Source organism: Euleptes europaea, chromosome 5, assembly GCF_029931775.1.
Source record: "Euleptes europaea isolate rEulEur1 chromosome 5, rEulEur1.hap1, whole genome shotgun sequence".
Lineage (NCBI taxonomy): Eukaryota > Metazoa > Chordata > Lepidosauria > Squamata > Sphaerodactylidae > Euleptes > Euleptes europaea.
In genome coordinates, this window is record NC_079316.1 from 70518004 (window position 1) to 70537082 (window position 19079).

At 41.4% G+C, this 19079-nt stretch overlaps 1 protein-coding gene across 1 annotated transcript in view; it reads left to right on the forward strand.

Moving 5' to 3' along the window:
• Window positions 1-19079, forward strand: part of LHPP (phospholysine phosphohistidine inorganic pyrophosphate phosphatase) — a 163191-nt gene that overhangs the window by 6023 nt on the left and 138089 nt on the right. The window contains exons 2-3 of the mRNA XM_056849907.1: window positions 15538-15725; window positions 18755-18908. Of these exons, the coding sequence (XP_056705885.1) occupies window positions 15538-15725; window positions 18755-18908 (342 nt within the window). The remainder of the gene's footprint in view (window positions 1-15537; window positions 15726-18754; window positions 18909-19079) is intronic.

Genomic DNA, 19079 nt, shown 5'->3' on the forward strand with positions numbered 1-19079 from the left:
TGTTGATATAACATAAAATGCCATCGTATTCCCTATTACTATGTACGTGTGTGAAAGCTGGACAATGAAGAAAGCTGATAGGAAGAAAGTAGATCCCTTTGAAATGTGGTGTTGGAGGAGAGTGTCATGGATACCGTGGACTGCCAAAAATAAATAAATAAATGGGTTATAGATCAAATCAAGCCTGAACTGACCCTAGAAACTAAAATGACTGAGGCTATCGTACTTTGGTCACATTATGCGAAGACAAGAGTCACTGGAAAAGACAATCATGAAGGCAGCAGGAAAAGAGGAAGACCCAACAAGAGATGGATTGACTCTATAAAGGAAGCCACAGCACTCAGGTTGCAAGACCTGAGCAAGGCTGTTAAAGATAGGACGTTTTGGAGGACATTGATTCATAGGGTCGCCATGAGTCGGAAGCGACTCGATGGCACTTGACACACACCTAACATTTTAGGGATTAACATGGGGGGGGGAATCGGATCACAACTGAAAATCAAATGTATATACAAGACATTTCACTTTTCATTGGATCAGCCAAGAGCAGAGTTTGGTTCATAATCTTTTTTATCTGTGAACCTGCAATTGGTTTTTAGCATAGTGGGTGCCAGGATGCTTCCATGAGTAGTTGGAATCATAGTTCTTGTAGGGCGCAGTACTCCAGTGCAATTGCTGGGTCACATTTTGTAATAAGGCTTGATTTGTATGCGGCCTCCAAAGGTTAACATACTGTTAGCTTCTGTTAATATGTCATAATTTTTATAGCTGGTCATCAGCTTATTTGGCTAAATGCTTTATAGAACAGCCTGTTGCATTCTAAGAGAGTCAGTCTCTTAAACCATCTGTTGATCGTGTAGGCCTCTGCTTTGTCTACCTTTAGCCTTAATGTGAAGGGTGACCATGGTGCGTATCTTTTACCCTTGCTAGGAACAACGGGACACAGACTAGTTGATTGTTTATAATAGGCAAGAACACAGGTCAGGATTTTAAAAGCCTCTCCTCAAATCCACCATAGCATCTCCTCTGTTCTGTGCCATTATTGCCTGATTGGTTTATACGACATCGACATGTAGTAAGCTCTTTGCTTTTCATGCTGTAACCAGTAAGGAGGTTGGCCACTCACAATACCGAAGGTGGTTAAAGAGCCATAAAACATGCCTTGCCTGAGACCAGTTATTTGCATTTACAGCTGTATGCTGATAGCGTATCTATTAGCATATACATATGAAAAGCACGCAGCGGTTGGACATTTATGACATCCTGTTGTTGGGCCCCTATAGGGCATCTGTTAGCCCAACTTTCAACAGGGCTCTTTAAAAGAGCAACGGAAATCTTGGGGATCACGAGGTGGTGGAGCAGCTGGGCAGTCGTGTTAGAATAAGATACCTGCAGAGTCTTACAAGGCACAGATTGCCAGAGAAACTCGCAGAATTGGAATCGTAAAACAATTCAGAGTGCTGGGGGCGGTGCCCAGGGTCAGATAAATCTGCAAGCTGTTTGACAAGCGCTCAACTTGAGGCACTACTAAAATGTCAAATGCACATTTTGGATAGCATTTGATCAGTTATATGAATGAGGTTGACGTTCCCAAATCAGACTGCATTTAAACAGCAACAAGAAAAATAGTCATGTTAAAGAAGCTGCTTTCGTTTAGTAAATCTACCGGCTGAGTTGTCTGTTGCTGTATCCTAAAGTTGTTTTTTTAATTACATTTTATTTTACTTCATTTATACCTTGCCTTTCCCCCCAATGAGGACCCAAAGTGACTTACAACGTTCTCTTCTCCATTTTGTCCTCATAACAACCCTGTGAGGTAGGTTAGGCTAAGAATGTGTGATTGGCCCAAGGTCACTCAGCTAGCTGACAGGGCAGGGTTGGGATTTGAACCCGGGTCCCCCAGTTCCTAGTTGGACACTCTTAACCACTACATGCTGGATCTGACCAGCAGCCTTCAGTTTTTGCTCCTGGGTTGGGAGGAATTTTCTGGTTGTTCATCCATCTTTCTCCCCCACCCCCATGATTCTTTGCAGGCTCCCAGCTTGTCTTTAGAGAAATTTCATCTTGCATTGCCAGATTGCTGCCTCATGTTTGTACTTGGGAAAATATCTGAATGTCACCCCAATTGCTTGTGTCTAGGTGGTAGAATCAACATGGTTCACCCTGAAAAGCTTCTATTATTTTTTTCTAATAAATTTGTATTTTTTTCTGATTAACTATACCATTAGGGTTGCCAGGTCTCTTAGCTACTGTGGGAGGTTTTAGGGTGGAGCCTTAGGAGGGCAGGGATTGGGGAGGGGAGGGCCTTCAATGCCATAGAGTCCGATTGCCAAAGCGGCCATTTTCTCCAAGGGAACTGATCTCTATCAGCTGGAGATCAGTTGTAATAGCGGGAGATCTCCAGCTAGTACCTGGAGGCTGGCAACCCTGTATACAATGCACAAACTGTAATGAAGAAAGCGAAACAATAAGATTAACAGGAGAATACTATCAACACTTTCCTGGGAGTTAGCCCCACTGAGTAGGATTCTGAACAGACTTACTTAGGATTGCACTGCAACTATATCTTCTGACTTCAGTAGCACCTATCAAAAATGTTCACTCTGATATACATGTGTTCACCCTGACCTTTAAGCCCCCAACAATGTAGGGACCATACAGCTGAATGCTGCCTCTCCTTGTAGGTAGCAGTGGGCCCTGTTAGATCTGGTCGCCCGTTTCTTTTAGTTGTCCCTCCATTTCCAGTAAGACGACTGGCCTCCCTGACCAGAAATGGGTCAATGGCGAATGAGTGCGGTGTAGTTGTTTGAGTGTTGGGCTAGAACAGTGGTTCCCAACCTTTTTTTGACCAGGGACCACTAAGACTTTTTTGTTCGGTGCAGGGACCCCAAGGTTCAAAATAAAAATTCTGAGAATTTGAAAATAAACTTTAATCATAACTGTTAGTTAAACATTAAACTTAGAATAATATTTGAGTATATATTTTTATAATAAAGAACTTTAAATTGAAAATATTAATTTATTATGGGTTTATAACTTTGTTTTGCGGACCTTAATTTAGTTCTCGCAGACCCCTGGGGGTCCATGGACCCCTGGTTGGGAACCAGTGGGCTAGAATGTGGGAGACCTAGGTTTGAATCATCACATGGAAGCTTGCTGGGTGACCTTGGGCCAGTCACACACTCTCAGCCTAACCTACGTCACAGAGTGTTTGAGAGAATAAAATGGAGATGAGAACGATGAACGCTGCTTTAGACCCCCACGGGGAGAAAGGCAGGGTATAAGAGAAGTAAACAAATAAAAATCGGTTTTAAAGTTGCTACTCCATTATTATATAACAGCCTTCTGAAATCTGTTTGGCAAATTTCTTCTCTCTTGCCTTCTTGAAAACATGAAAAACTTGACTATTGCAAACAATGTTTTGTTGAAAATAAGTATTGGATTCTTGGACTTGGAATTAAAAAACAGCATTTGGTTGTTTGCAGTATGAGTTGTGGATGTTGTGCGCTTACACTGTTGTGAGTTGTAGGCCTTGTTTGTTAACCACTATAAGGTTTGTTTGGAAAGGCAGGATTTAAAAAAAAAAAATAAAACATTGGAGTCTTTATAATCACGAAACTAGAGAGCAGAATAGTTGTATCCTTTTTTCTGAACTCTTCGTATCCGAAGCACAATTTCTTGCCTAACATTCTCCTACTGTTTAATCCTGTTCTACAGTCTTATGAACAGCTTCCCCCCCGCATACAGAAAGAGTTGTGTAAGATCTATCCTCCCCCAGCCATTTAAAATGAGTTACTCAATTCAATTCAATACCTTTATTGGCATTTAAGAAAATAGTCAGAATAGCCTTCAAGCAGTAAACATTAGATTTAAAGTTTTCATATTTAAAAGACAAGCTTCTATATCCTTATTGCATAATGTAAAACTTCTGCAACCTTATTGATTAAGTCCGGATTCTGGCTATTCAATAAAAACAATAACTTGTGTTTATCAGACGACTCCTTTCCTTTTAAAAGGGGCAATGTTAATCTTGTTAACAGTTGGGGCAATGTTAATCTTCCCATGTTTTGCTGTCATTGGTACAAAAATCAGTAAGTTGCCTTCCAGCTTCTGATGTTCCAATCTAACACTATAGTTCAAAAATCTTAACAATACTGTTGAAGGGTAGTTGTAACTCTGCAGCCAGTACTTCTTTTCACATCTTGTGTCATATCTGTGAAAAGCAATCCAATGCTGACTGATACCATTCACACATGAAGATATATTATTTATCTTCATTAGCCCTAATTAATAAACCATACTAATATTTTTGCCTGGTGATGGTAGCCAGCGTGGTGTAGTTGTAAAAGCGTTAGACGAGGATCTGGGAGATGCAGGTTTAAATCCCCAATTGGTGGACTTTGGGCCTAACCTACCTGTTTGTGAGGATAAAATGGAGGAGAAGTGAGCAATGTAAGCCACTTTGGGTCTCCTTTGGGGAGATGTGCGTGTTAAGTGCCGTCAAGTCGCAGCCGACTTATGGCGTCCCCTTTTGGGGTTTTCATGGCAAGAGACTAACAGAGGTGGTTTGCCAGTGCCTTCCTCTGCACAGCAACCCTGGTATTCCTTGGTGGTCTCCCATCCAAATACTAACCAGGGCTGACCCTGCTTAGCTTCTGAGATTTGATGAGATCAGTCTAGCCTGGGCCATCCAGGTCAGGGCCTTTGGGGAGATAAAAAAGGTAAAGGTCCCCTGTGCAAGCACCGGGTCATTCCTGACCCATGGGGTGATAGGCAGGGTATAAACATAAGAAAGTAAATAAACAAATAGTTTGAATTTCCATCTCCCACTGGTCTATTCATAAAATCATCCTAGAAGATGATCCTTGTATTATTCTTATCCCCTCCATAAATACACACTGAATAAGGTCTGTAGTGAGCTGATAGCATCTTACTAACCATTGGTTATCCCTCAGCTTTTAAATGAAATACTGCCAGCTTAATTATTCACTTTACTTCCTGTTGCCGGGTATTAGAGAAGTAATTATTAAAATTAGGCAAAGAACTGCTTCCTTTCTGTTAGTCTCCAGTTAATTGTTTACCAACAGATGTTCTTTATATACCAAGTATAATAATGATTTCACAGTAGAAGTGTTGTATTGGACTTGATTGGCTTTTATAGATGATAATTAGTGGCTTCAAAGGCAAAACAGTTAACTATCCATCAGTATGAAACAAAGGCCAGTGTCATATTATTACCAGATTATATTGCCCATAAAAACCCTTGTGATTAAGGCAGCTCAGGATGTAGTAATGGCAAATAAATTTATTTCTTGGGCTGTTTGCACGCATTAAATAATGGCTGGACTCCAAAGCTTCATCAATGTCTTTGGGCTAAACACATGCTAATAGTGGAAGCATCATTCTGCAAAGTGAAGCTTTTTTCAAGCAGTTTTATCTGACCATCAGTTTGAAATTACTGTGCTATCGGGCTCAAAGATCAGAGGGCTAATTGGTGAACTTTTAATCAATTGGTTGCCATTAATAGATGATAAACCCCCAGGCTGCTAGTTTAATGCCTTGAATTGAAACAATAGGATTGGGGAGCCCATATTGGGTGTAAAAGCTAAACAATGCCCCTTCAGGTTGTGATTGGTTGAATCCAGGCTCTGCTGGCCCATTAACACCCTAACCCATGCTGCTTGGCTACTCATCTACTTGTTCTCTGTAGTTTGCTGTTGTTTGTTTGTTTGTTGTTGTTGTTCTTGTTTTAACACACACCCATACACACTGTGCTTGTAATGAATATATGCAGAGCAGAACATTCAGTCTGGGTCCTAGGCGCTCATGTCAAATTTTCAGGTGTCCGCGTTGCGTAAGTATGGATATGTGTCCAAATTCTTAACGATCAGCACCCACCTTTTGAGCACCAACTAGTGCTTTCCCAGTTCTGTTTGCATTGCCCAATTGGAGGGGGCTGGAGTTCAGTAGCAGAGCACATCCCTTGCATGCATAAGGTCCCCGGTTTGATTCCTTCCATCTTCCAGTTAAATATTTGCAGGTAGCAGAGCTGGCATCTGCCTGAGATACAGGAAAGATGATGCCTGTGAGCATAGCCAATTTGGGGCTAGATAGACAATTATCTGATTCTGTGTCAGACAGAAATTATTCCTTGCATACAACAATGTTCTGTTCCAGGTGATGCATTTTATTCAGGTTAGTGTGGTCCTCGTGGCAGCACCATATCAAACACTGTGGATTCAACTGCTAAAGGGTGTCTCTGGGCTGCAAAACATACTCAGTTGCCCTGTGTATAGCCACTTAATCCTTGTGCTTATACTACTGGCTATTACAAACCTACCTTTTGCTTATGTTTTAGGAGGTTTTTTGTCATTACATTCTGAGGCTTCTGCCAGCAGAAGTGATTTAGAACTGAAATCTGAGTCGCATGACAGCAGTCAGGAAAATGTAGCTGGGGAGATATTACTTGTGTGTGTGTATAAAGTGCCGTCAAGTCGCAGCTGACTTACGGTGACCCCTCATGGGATTTTCAAGGCAAGAGACTAACAGAGGTGGTTTGCCAGTGCCTTCCTCTGCAGAGCAACCCTGGTATTTCTTGGTGGTCTCCCATCCAAATACTAACCAGGGATGACCCTGCTTAGCTTCTGAGATCTGACGAGATCGGGCTATACCATGCTGCCTTCCCTCCTGTGAATTATTAATTATTGCTCATGAATAACAAACTTGAATGCTAGCCAATGATGTAATTGTGGAGGGGGTAGCTTCTTGTTAGCTGGGAGATTCCAGGGTTGCTTATGTGTTGTGTATATGAAAATCAATGACATTGAGTTCTAATGTGTGTGTGTTAAGTGGCGTCAAGTCGCTTCCGACTCATGGCGACCCTATGAATCAATGTCCTCAAAAATGTCATCTCCTTAACAGCCTTGCTCAGATCTTGCAAATCAGGGGCCATGGCTTCCTTTATAGAGTCAGTCCATCTACAATTGGCCAATTCAGGGCTATCCTTTGATTCCATGGGTGTTGCAACACAGTTGTGGCCGCAGGTATTAACTCAGCATTAGTCATCAGAATAATATACAGGGTGCTGGATTAGAAGGATTACTCCTTTGATCCAGCAGGCACTTCTGTATGTTCACAGTCCTTGTGTGAATTGATCATTTGATTCAACCCTCTGCTGCTACCTGCCAGTCACAACACTGCTTGCCATCTTTCCCATAACACAATTATAACAGCTCTATATAGCAAGAACATTGTGAGGTACTTGGTAGCTCAGTAGGACCAGGAAAGACACAAGGAAACACAAATTGGAGTTTCATCCCAAAAGATTCAAATGTAGGCTACACAAGATGCAGTCTGTGTTTTTAGGGTCCTGCTAGGTAGGTAGGTAGGATGGATGGATCTAGGCCTCCTATTCCATAAACCAAGTAGCAGCAGAGAGAGGAAAGACCCATAATGGGGCCTTCTAAATGACCCAGTGTTCTTAGCCATTTAACCAAGCATTGAGGAAGGCTTGTGTTGAGCTCTAACACAGTGGAACAGCACTAAGCTTAGCATACAAGCGAACCAATCCTGGAATTTTCAATGTCATACTAATAGACAATAGCTGTGCTCTTTTATTTATTTATTTACATTATTCATAGTCCACCTTTCTCACAGGAACTCAAGGCAGATTACACATAGTGAGCTGGTATAATTAACAAAATGGGACATTCAGTAACAAATGTATTAGGATTTTAGAAGAAGCAGAAGAGTTGTTTTTTATATGCCAACTTCCTCCACCACTTCAGGAAGAATCAAACTTGCTTACAATCACCTTCCTTTCCCCTCCCCACCACAGACACCCTGTGAGGTAGGTGGGACTGAGAGAGCGTGACTAGCCCAAGGTCACCCCGCTGTAGGAGTCGGGAAACGAATCCAGTTCACCAAATTAGCCTCCACCGCTCATGTGGAGGAGTGGGGAATCAAACCCGGTTCTCCAGATCAGAGTCCACCGCTCCAAACCACCATTCTTAACCACTACACCACGCTGGCTGCAAGACAACCCAATTAAAATTATTTTTTGAAAGTCATTTAGAATGTTATTGTATTTGAAGGTCATATGGGGAATTATCAACTGGAATTCTAAGCTTTAAGAGGGGAGTGGACATGTTCATGGAGGAGAGGGGTATTCATGCCTACTAGTAAAAATGGATTCTATTCATGATGCATACCTAATCTCTCCAGGATCAGAGGAGCATGCTTAATATATTAGGTGCTGTGGAACACAGGCAGGATCATGCTTTCGGGTTGTCTATATTACCCCTTCATCGATTCTGCCTGTTGCCCTTTTGGTCAATAGTGGTTGATGGATCTTCTTCTTTAGCTTTCAGTACCCTGGTGTGGCATTTCTGTGTCATGAAAGTGCTCCAGCACTGTGATAGGAAGCAACTACCTAAATATTGCTTTCTAACTTTTTGCTTCTCTCTTACAATGATGCTTTTATTAACTGGAGTCCTTTTTACTGTTCTGTGGTACAGCTGTACTCATTAAAAAGCATCCTCTGAGGTGGCCCAGTTTTCTGCCTTGCATAGTAATACTTGCCTCCTGAATTCCTGCAGTTCAAGAGCTTGACCCTATGAATCATTTTTTTTTTTTTTGCTGCAGGTCTCCATTGTGTATATATACCTACTAGATTTCTAGTTTCATTTTGTTTTGTGACTTTTGGCCTTCTGCTTACTATAATAAAGTCGGTAAATGAAACGGAACTGGAGGGAGAATCGCAGGGTAGATAATTATGGAGAAGGGCATTGCCCCTGAACACAAGCAAAGAGAGCTTAATAGCTAAAGGTTTGGCGCAAAGATGAAGGATTGCAAGTGGGAAATAGAATGCTGTGGTTACCAGGAATGACTTAGGAAGGGAAAGAGTTGTGAAAGTTGGAGTTGCAAGAGAATAATTTTTAAAAGAGCTATTAAAATCAACGTAAATAAACCAGATTCTGAGTGGTACAGCTCAGTACTTGGAAATAGCAGAACTTATATGTAGGAGTAGGGTGTTAGGAATAGAATGACAACTTCTGATCTTATTTGTGCTATGGCTTCGTTCAGACATGATGAACAAAATGCTGGTTGTGTTGGGCATGAATTGGTTTCGTGCCGTGCTTGCTTCCTCCTTAATCCTCCCTCTGTCCCCTGTACACAGATTGTGATTGAGAAACCAGGAAGCCTTCAAACAGGCTCCTGTTTGTTGTGATTGTCGAATGCAGCCACCTGGGCAAACTGGAGTTTGTTTCCTCTCCGAAGCCAGAATTCTAAACTGGGTTAGGGAGAGGAATCAAACTCATTTGCCTTCTGGCTGCATTCAGATGTTGTACATTTGATTCCCTCCCCACCACCCCAAGACTTCTGAAACCAGGAATCCTTTAATCGTGCTGTGTGTATGAGAGGAAGAAGGAATGGGAGGAAAGAAGAAGAAGAGTTGGTTTTTATATGCCACCTTTCTCTACCACTTAAGAATCAAGCCGGCTTGCAATCACCTTCCCTTCCCCTCCCCACAACAGACACCCTGTGAGGTAGGTGAGGCTGAGCGAGCTCCAAGAGAGCTGCAACTAGCCCAAGGTTACCCAACTGGCTTCATGCGTAGGAGTGGGGAAACAAATCCAGTTCACCAGATTAGTGCCCACTGCTCATGTGGGGGAATGGCGAATCAAACCTGATTCTCCAGATCAGAGTCCACCACTCCAAACTACTGTTCTTAACCACAACACCACGCTGGAAGCTCTCGAGCATGGCCACAAGGTGCATTCATGACATCTGAATGCAGCCGAAGGCGGCATGTCTGCTGGTGTAACAGTGACATCCTCCATTTTTGGAATGTCAGGTGCTAGAAAGGTTGTGATTTATTTATGTATTTACTTCATTTATATCCTGCCTTTCTCTCTAGTTGGGACCCAGAGTGGCTTTCATTGTTTTCCTCCATTTCATTCTCAGAGCAGTCCTGTGAGTTACGTGAGGCTGAGAGTGTGTGACTGGCCCAAGGTCCCCCAGAAAGCTCCCATGGCAGAGTGGGGATTCAAGGGGCTGTGGCTCAGTGGTAGAGCATCTGCCAGGCATGCAAAAGGTCCCAGGTTCAATCCCCGGCATCTCCAGTTGAAAAACCAAGTAGTAGGTGATGTGGAAAACCTCTGCCTGAGACCCCGGAGAGCCACTGGCTGTCTGAGTAGACAATACTGACCTTGATGGACCAAGGGTCTGGGTCAGTATAAGGCAGCTTCATGTGAACCTGGATCTCCCAGATCCTAGTCTTACCTTTACACCCTACTGGCTGATCTTGATAAGGATGGCTATTTGTGATGGAAGAATCCGACCCTATTGAATTTTTCCTGGCAGCTATTAAAAGTTCTGGAAGCCATGCAGCCCGTTAGTGGCAAGAACCAGACTTGGATTATGTATAAATAATGTATAATGTATAAATAATGGAGATGAGTAAATTGTTATGCATCAAGACATTCTGTTGCTGAAGCAAGGGGAATGTGTCGCCTGAAGAATCCTGTGTTGTCATGATCCCCAGTCTAAAACTATTTCTAACACCTCTTGCAGTCAGTGGGATGTTCCAGTTTCACATCCTGTGTTTTGTCATTCATACCGGAATTGTGGTGTGTTGCCATCTTTGTAATTTCTATGAACCAGTGTGCTTTCCGCATCTAGAGGTGCACTTTCCTGATCAAGAGGCGCACTTTGAGTGCAGGTCCACCATGACATGACAATAAATGAGAAAACTGAATTCTGATCCTGCACCTAAGAAATGATTTCTGTAAAGCACAAAAATTCTGAAATCAACTTCAAGCTAATGTAGACTGTTGAGTGCACAATCCCTATGCTAAATACATAATGTTGAAACTGTTGCTTCAAATCAGATCCAATCGAAGCCAACTTGATGAAACCCATTGTCAACCAAACTGTAGCAGCTATCCCAAATATTTGGTTATTCATTTTAATGGGCTTAGAGCGTAGTAATTCTGCATAGGATTGCACTGTTAGACCGCCTGGTGAGTTTCCCCACAGATTCTCATGCCATAAATACCAATCCTCTATTTAGTTGAAGTTCTAATTATCTGAATATTTTTGTTGCACTGCAGGCTATGCTAATGTATGAGTTTGCAGTAGAACAGGAAGATGATAGGCAGGATGAGCAACTCTAAGTGGGTAGAGAGACTTCACTAGGCCTAGGAAGTGGTCTAGGTCTAGGAAGTGTACCTGATACAATTACATCTTTTAAAGCTAGTCTGTGTGGGAACCTCACTAATCTTATTCTGAGCTTTTGGAATGAAGCATGTGTTGCTAATGAAACCTCAAAGAAATAAAAAAGGGGATTTCTGTGTCAGAAGAGCTGAATTGATAGAGGAACAATCTCTGCGTGAGACTTTAAAACTATTTGTACTTCCATTTAAATACACAGAAAATCATGAATTCCCCAGTTATCCAAGCCCCCTTACAGTGGTGGGCACATTTCTGACTTTCCTTAGCTTGTAAGTAGAAGTTGTATGAAAATATATATTTTTAAAAAAAAAAATCCGGTGAAGAGCTGTCCCTTATGCTATGCCAGTTCTTTGAACTGACCTTTACCTCATTCTGACAGAACAGGACAAGACTCTGAGTGACAATGTCCCACAATGCAATTACTGTGCGTCAGATGAGCTGGTCCCTTACAAATCACCTCGAACTTTACACATCTGCTGGCTGTCAGCATCTGCCAGGTTCATTCACCCGAAAATAATGAAAAAAACTCTCATTATTGTGCCATAACAGGTAAAGTGTTAGGACAATTATTGGACATCCTGAGTGACCTTGTACCGTCTTCACCAACTGTCCTTGCCAGTGGTTTTGGGGTTAGCCTATGGGTATGTAAAATACAAACCCTCTTTCCCCTTCCCTGTTTTTAGATAACACAAAGGTTATGACACCAGCAGGGGGAGAGAAAGCAAGGGGTCCTGTCAAAGCTGTCCTTACTTCCTGAACTAGCTGTGTAGTTCTTTTTTTTTGGGAGGGGGAATCTACAATGGAGACTCATTCAATTTCATCAGTTGAGGTGAGTTCTGAAAATCTGGATATCTGAGGCTGTATTTACATCAGATTCCTTGGTACATTTCCCTCCTTTTTATTTAGGCGAAGAGTTGGCTTTTATATGCCAATTTTTTCTACAACTTAAGGGAGAATCACATTGGCTTACAATCACCTTCCCTTCCCCTCCCCACAACAGATGCCCTGTGAGGTAGGTGGGGCTGAGAGAGCTCTAAGAGAACTGTGACTTGCCCAAGGTCACCCAGCTGGCTTCGTGTGTAGGACTGGGGAAACCAACCTGGTTCACCAGATTAGTGTCTGCCGCTTATGTGGAGGAGTGGGGAATCAAACCCGGTCCTCCAGATTAAAGTCCACCGTTCCAAACCACCGCTGTTAACCACTACACCACGCTGGCTCTCATTTCACCACATTGAATTTATGTTCAGTTTGTGTCTCCTTGTGCTAGTACTGGCAGTCCTGTGCAGCTTTTACATATACTTGTTGTAGATTTATTGGTAGGCTACGTGCTGCTGACTGTTGCTTGAAACAAAGAGTTGTAGCGCCTGTTCATGGGTAAGTGACCCAGTTTGCCATTTCAAGCAGCAAGAGACAAACAGCCAAACCATATAGCTGAAACCGAGGTACAGTGTCACAGCAACTTGTGAAAGAAAGCACTCTATGCTTCAGACCTATGGGTGAGTCACTTATTTGTCAGTCCAGCCCGTTTTTCAAGAACCCAGTTTCCAGAATGCCTGCTCCACCATCTCTATTCACTGCCTTGCAGGCTTAAACTTTCAGATTCATAGCAACAGGCAGATACAGTGATGGAGTCAAGCTACTAAGTTGTATTGGTGTTCCATATACATGTGTGACACTGTGCCCCCTTTCTCGTTGGTTGTGTGTGCGACTCCTGGTCTTTGCCAGACAAGAGTGACTTTGCTGTTTCAAAGCCTCTATAATGACAGAAATGTTGGTGATCATCAGAAGATGTTGTCCACAGACCTACTTGTCTGGTCTCCTTATCTAGGACTCAGATAATAACAAGAACTCTTGGGGACCTTCCAGATGGCAACTACTGGGGGCACCCAAACAGGAAGTACCCCAAAGAAGCAGTATTCATGAGAGTGCTGGTTAGGTGGTGCCCTTGTTGTTCTGTGCCAGGGATGCTGTGTCCTCCTCACTATTTCTGTTAGTTTAGAAGCAACTCGTGTAGGGATTGGTAAGGCTCCCAAACAAGTTGCAAGTGTTAGCCATGTTGATTCCACATGTCTGACGTTTCGCAGTCTTCCACCTGGAACTGAGCGTATACTTTTGAAGTGAATTAAGCACTGCAGTTCTGGGTACCTTAATATGTGCTACAGATTTCTATACCTTTTAAAGTAAAAACAGTATCTAAAAGAAGGGATCAAATATCCCTTCTGATCAGTCATATCCTGTAACAATCCTATTGCATAAGTTGGAACATAATTAATGCTTTAATAACATTGTTTGAATCAGATAATTCTTTTTAAAAATGTTTGCTGAATATAAAATATATTACTGTTTGCAGCTTAAACCATATGTGGAATAACAGATGTCAAGTAGTGTCACCTGACTGTCACACCCATTGTTCATTGTTCTGAGAAGGTCACATCGTAATTCATTAACAATAATTATTCCCTGGATACACGCTGCACTTCTTTACTCAATTGCTTCATTAGCTCATGAGCGATTCTCACATTCGCTGCTCCAATCAATGAAGATATATTTGTAATGTACAAGTGGATGCTATTAGTTACAATATATTAACTGCCTAATTTAAAATAGAAAAGCTATCTTTATGAAGGGCAATTAACCACTAAGTGTAATTGATAATTCACATACCAATATTAGGAAAGACAAATAATGCAAAAATCACAATTCTCCTGAGTTACAGGTGATGACATCTTTGGGCATTTTTAAAATGGTGATAAGCTGGTTCTTTCCAATAAAATCACAAGCTTCAGAATTGCTTTCTATTGACATATTTGGCTTGAATCTATTTGATGACACTGTCTCCTTCAAACTAGAAGTTCTGAACACACATGAAATGCCTTATACAGGTTGGGTATCCCTCCAGAATGCTTGGGACCAGAAGTGTTCCATATTTCAGATCTTTCCGTATTTTGGGATAATTTGGAATATTTGCATATACATAATGAGATATCTTGGGGATGGGACCCAAGGCTAAACATAAAATTCATTTATGTTTTGTATATGTTTTATATACACTTTATACACATAGCCTGAATGTAATTTTAAACAATATTTTTTATAATTTTGTGTACATTGAACCATCAGAAACCAAAGGTGTAACTGTCTCACCAGATCAGCTGTTAAACAAGAGCAACAAAAAACAAACTAACAACATCAGGCTTTCAGTCTTCACCTACGATGCTGTGTACACTGTATTTTATTTTTTTAGATGAGAAGAAACATCAGTAGCAGTTGAGGGACCAAGAACTGGGTCCTCTAGGGGTGAGGAGGCGGTCTGCTGGATGGCTTTTTAAAATGTTTCCTCCAGTCATCTTCCTCTATAACAACAATTTTTGCCTTAGAAGTCCGGTTTTCAAGTCATTTCGGGTTTTTGGATGTCCATTTAAGGCATACTCAATCTGTACTGAATCAGACCTTTGATCCATCAAGGACAGTATTGTCTTCTCTGACTATTGGCAACTCTCCAGGGTCTCAGGTTGAGATATTTCATGTCACCTACTACCTGATTCTTTTAAATGGAGGCACCAGGCTTGAACCTGAGACCTTTTACATGCCAAGTAGTTGTTCAGCCATTTAGCCATGGCCCTTTCTCACCGTAGATTTTGACTATTTGGGGTGGGATTGTATCACTGACATCATATTTTCACATTGAAAATGGTAGATACCAGTTTGAGGCATTTGCCAACTCAGAATTACTTGGTTGGATCAACACACTGTCAGGACCTTCCTTTGATAAAGTGCTATCAAAAGTGGAAAAATACAGTGATACATCTGTTCATACAAACATGAGCCATACAGTTGTGTCTCCTTGATAGTGCCTGCTTCTTTATTTGCAATATGTCATTGTCCTACAAAAATAAGAATGTTCATCAATGTCTAGAAAACTAAGAGCACCGAGAAAAGTGTCATTTTCAGTTGAGGAAACTCAGAGTAAGAGAGAAAATCCAAACAAAAAGATGAACTATATCCAGGCTTTGGAATTGGGATTCTGATCGACTATCTACAGTCTGATCTACAGCCTGATCTACAGTGTGTTGCACTAGGAATCTTGTTAGAAAATAATAATGCTTTCAGCTAAATAGGGTTTTGGTTCATATGTTCCTCATATTGTTGTGGCAGAAGCTTTGACTATTTTGCACATGCTGGCTGGGTGCTGAATACCCCTTTCTTCTTTTACATATATTTATTGGCTTTAAAGGAATCATTCATTTAAATCCTGAACTCTGTAGCTGATTGATTTAATGTCTCACTATTGGACTCTAACAGGATCAAGGCATCTGGTCTGAAGCTGCGGTTTTGCACCAATGAAACTCAAGCGACACGTGAGAAGTTTGTGGAGAAGTTGCAACGATTGGGCTTTGACATTGCGGTAAATGAAGTCACTGCTCCAGCACCAGCAGTATGCTGCATTCTTAAGGAACGTAACTTGAGGCCATACCTTCTTGTACATGATGGTTGGTGAATCTTTAATACCATGTACTCATTTGCAGTCAAGCATAGTGTGAGTGGGTAAATTAGATAAGGCGCTGTTGCACTCTTGCATTCAGCAAAAATATTTCTGGTGCCACTGAGTATAATTTAGAATCAGCTTCAGTTCTTTGAACTTGATTTGAAGATGCTGTTCCTTGCCTGGGTAAGCTGTTTAGTACCTTGCAACAGAAAGAACCTAAATTCATAGATGTTCTTCGACTTGTGCACGAAATTTCAAAATCTCTTGCTGAAGCATGAGAACTGCTTTACAACCTAGCTGTTATAATACTGCATGAATGCTAGCTCTTATACAAGTTTTTATGTTAGCTATATTTATGTTAAATTATGGGACCCCTCATTTTCAGACTTGACATGGTATATGTAATGGTTGAGTGAAGAGGGCTTCTGTTGATCTCTTAATAGATGGTTGCCTCAAGTTATGTAGCTGCAAATGAAAGATCTGATTGATTTTGATTGAAGGGGGGGATAAAAAATAGATGGTGTTAGTTGGTGTTTGTGTCACTAATCTTTGACATGTCACAGAAAATTGGCATATAAAAACCAACTCTTCTTCTTCACTTCAACCCAAAACATAACTGAAAAGAGGAACATTCTGAATTACTGCTGTCTGTTTGGCATCTCATATCTGTGGCGGGAATTTGACATTCCCTCCCCCTTTTAGTTCGTTGTGCATGGCCCTCTCTGCCTGCTTCACTTACCAAAAAGCAACCCAGAGAGATCTGGCTAGAAAAGAACCTTGCATACAGAGAAACATTCTTACACAGTCATTCTTAATCATCATTCAAGCCATATGAGCAGTAAACCATTCAGTTTTATTGAACTTACAAAAAGAATATGAAGCAAAGGAGAAAGCAATATTTAACATATATGGCAGTACTTAACAAACGTACATATTGACAGACAACAGATACAGAGGCCCCTGGGTCACTTCCAGAGAGAGAGACAGATATAGCAACCATTCAAAGGGTCTGTGGTCTCTCAGTGGAAGGACAAAGAACTGGGGTTTTGGGTTGTTCCTTTATAGAGAGGAGAGGGGGTCCCAAATGACCCCTCCCTGTCACATTCTTAGGAAATGAGTTTTCTGAAAATCATGACTTACTTGTTTAGAAATATCTTGTTCCATAATAATTCTTTCAATGTCAGTTTTGATATCTGATTGTCTTGTCCATCCATGTTCCCAAAACAATCTCCTCCTAGAGTGGGCAGACAATTTGCCGCCTGCTTGAACGGCCTTGATTTGGAGCACACAATGTGCTTTGGTTGACTAGCTCCTGTGCCCTTTAGGGTCAAGAGCCTAATTAGAGCTGATGTCAGCTAAAAGTCAGGTCTATAGGTGATAATGTATGTGGTCAATTTCAACCCAAACTCTTTTAATATAGATTACTAATATTTTTTAATATAAACTAATGATCAATACTGAAAATTCTCGCGACAATATCTAGATTGGACAGGTTCTCTGACAATCAGGGCTCTCCATTTTGAGATGCTTTTGGCCTGGTTTACCGTGTGAACAAAGGAGCATGTAGCATACAGGTATCCTGAGAGCTATACTGGAATAAACCATAATATCATACCAATACTGCAGCAAATGTTTGCTATCTTCACTGGCAGATAATATCAAAAGAAAACGTTTAGAAATCGGGTGGTGTATTACACAGAAGATAATCAGCAGAGTTCAGAAGGCAACATAATATGGGTGGCAAGCTTACATTGAGCTATGAGATACTGTGGTGGTTGCCTTGAACTTGTGGGAGAAAAAAAATCCTTTCCATGGTATTCCAGTATGTTTTTATGAGAGGCTAATAGTGCAGTCCAAAACAGAATTGTACCCTTCTTCGTCCATTAAAAGTCAATGGGTTTAGAAGGGTGTAAGAACATAAGAACATAAAAAGCCATGCCGGATCAGACCAAGGCCCATCAAGTCCAGCAGTCTGTTCACACAGTGGCCAACCTCTAAGAAGCCCACAAACAAGATGTGTGGAGCAGCATCCTGCCTGTGTTCCACAGCACCTAATATTATAGGCATGCTCCTCTCCTTAACTGTCCTTAGGACTGGACAGTTATCATAGAACAATGTGGCATTTTCCCCCATGGTATTTTTGATTTCTCTTGCAAAATACAGTGGAGCTTGATTGCCAGTCAGAATGTACAGCTGTAATAATTATTGAGGTACCTTAGCATAATAAATTGGTATTTGCTTATTAGGGTTGCCAGGTCCCTCTTCGCCACTGGCAGGAGGTTTTGGGGCATAGCCTGAGGAGGGTGGGGTTTGGGAAGGGGAGGAACTTCAATGCCATAGAGTCCAATTGCCAAAGCGGCCATTTTCTCCAGGTGAACTGATCTCTGTCGGCTGGAGATCAGTTGAAATAGCAGGAGATCTCCAGCTAGTACCTGGAGGTTACTGAAAAGGAGACACTTCTGTGCCTATACCTGGTAGGTTTGGAAATCAGCACAGGAGCGAATAATTATGACAAGGTGCAAAAATCTATTAAGTGCTACACAACATATAAACAATAAGATCTCTATTACATAAATAACAATACTATCCTTATCCTAACATAAATAACAATACTATCCTTATCCTAATATATACAATACAGTGAATCCTTGTATACAGTTCCAAAGTGGCTAAATGTCCTCTTATATTGAAAATAGGTCTTCAAGTTTCAAACTTCACCATGGCCCAAGGATTGGTACCACCGTGAGGAATTCCATGCTGGAAGTTAAAGGGGATACGGCCATTTCGAATTCTTCAGTCCCACTTCCAAATCAGTTCTTAATAAGTGATTCTCATCTCTGTTTTTCAAATCTCCAGCATTATTATTTCATTCTTATCATTTCCTACATTAGGATAGTTGGCTGGTTCTCCACTGGGATACCTACAAAAAGTACCTGGAGGTTGGCAACCCTATTGCCTATCAATAATAGGAAGTGCGTTTGGAACACGGTTCCTTGAAAGGATTGGATTTTTGTTTGTTTGTTTCCTCCACAGATGTCATCCCTGAATTTTCTGATATTGATAAAACAAACCCCAACTGTGTGGTGGTTGGTGATGCGGCAGACAACTTCTCTTATAAAAATCTTAATGAAGCCTTTCGAGTTCTCATTGGCCTGGAGAATCCGGTTCTCATATCTCTGGGAAGGGGGTAAGTTACTAATTCTATTACACAGGGATATCACTAGAAGATTTCATTCTACTGGGGCATGTATAACTTGCTTCTCTGCCCCCCCCCCCTCTTGATGTACTCTGGCTGCTTTTCTAGTATTTGTGGGTGCTCAAAATCTCCAGGCTGTTTGTCAGAGAAGGGGGATCCAGT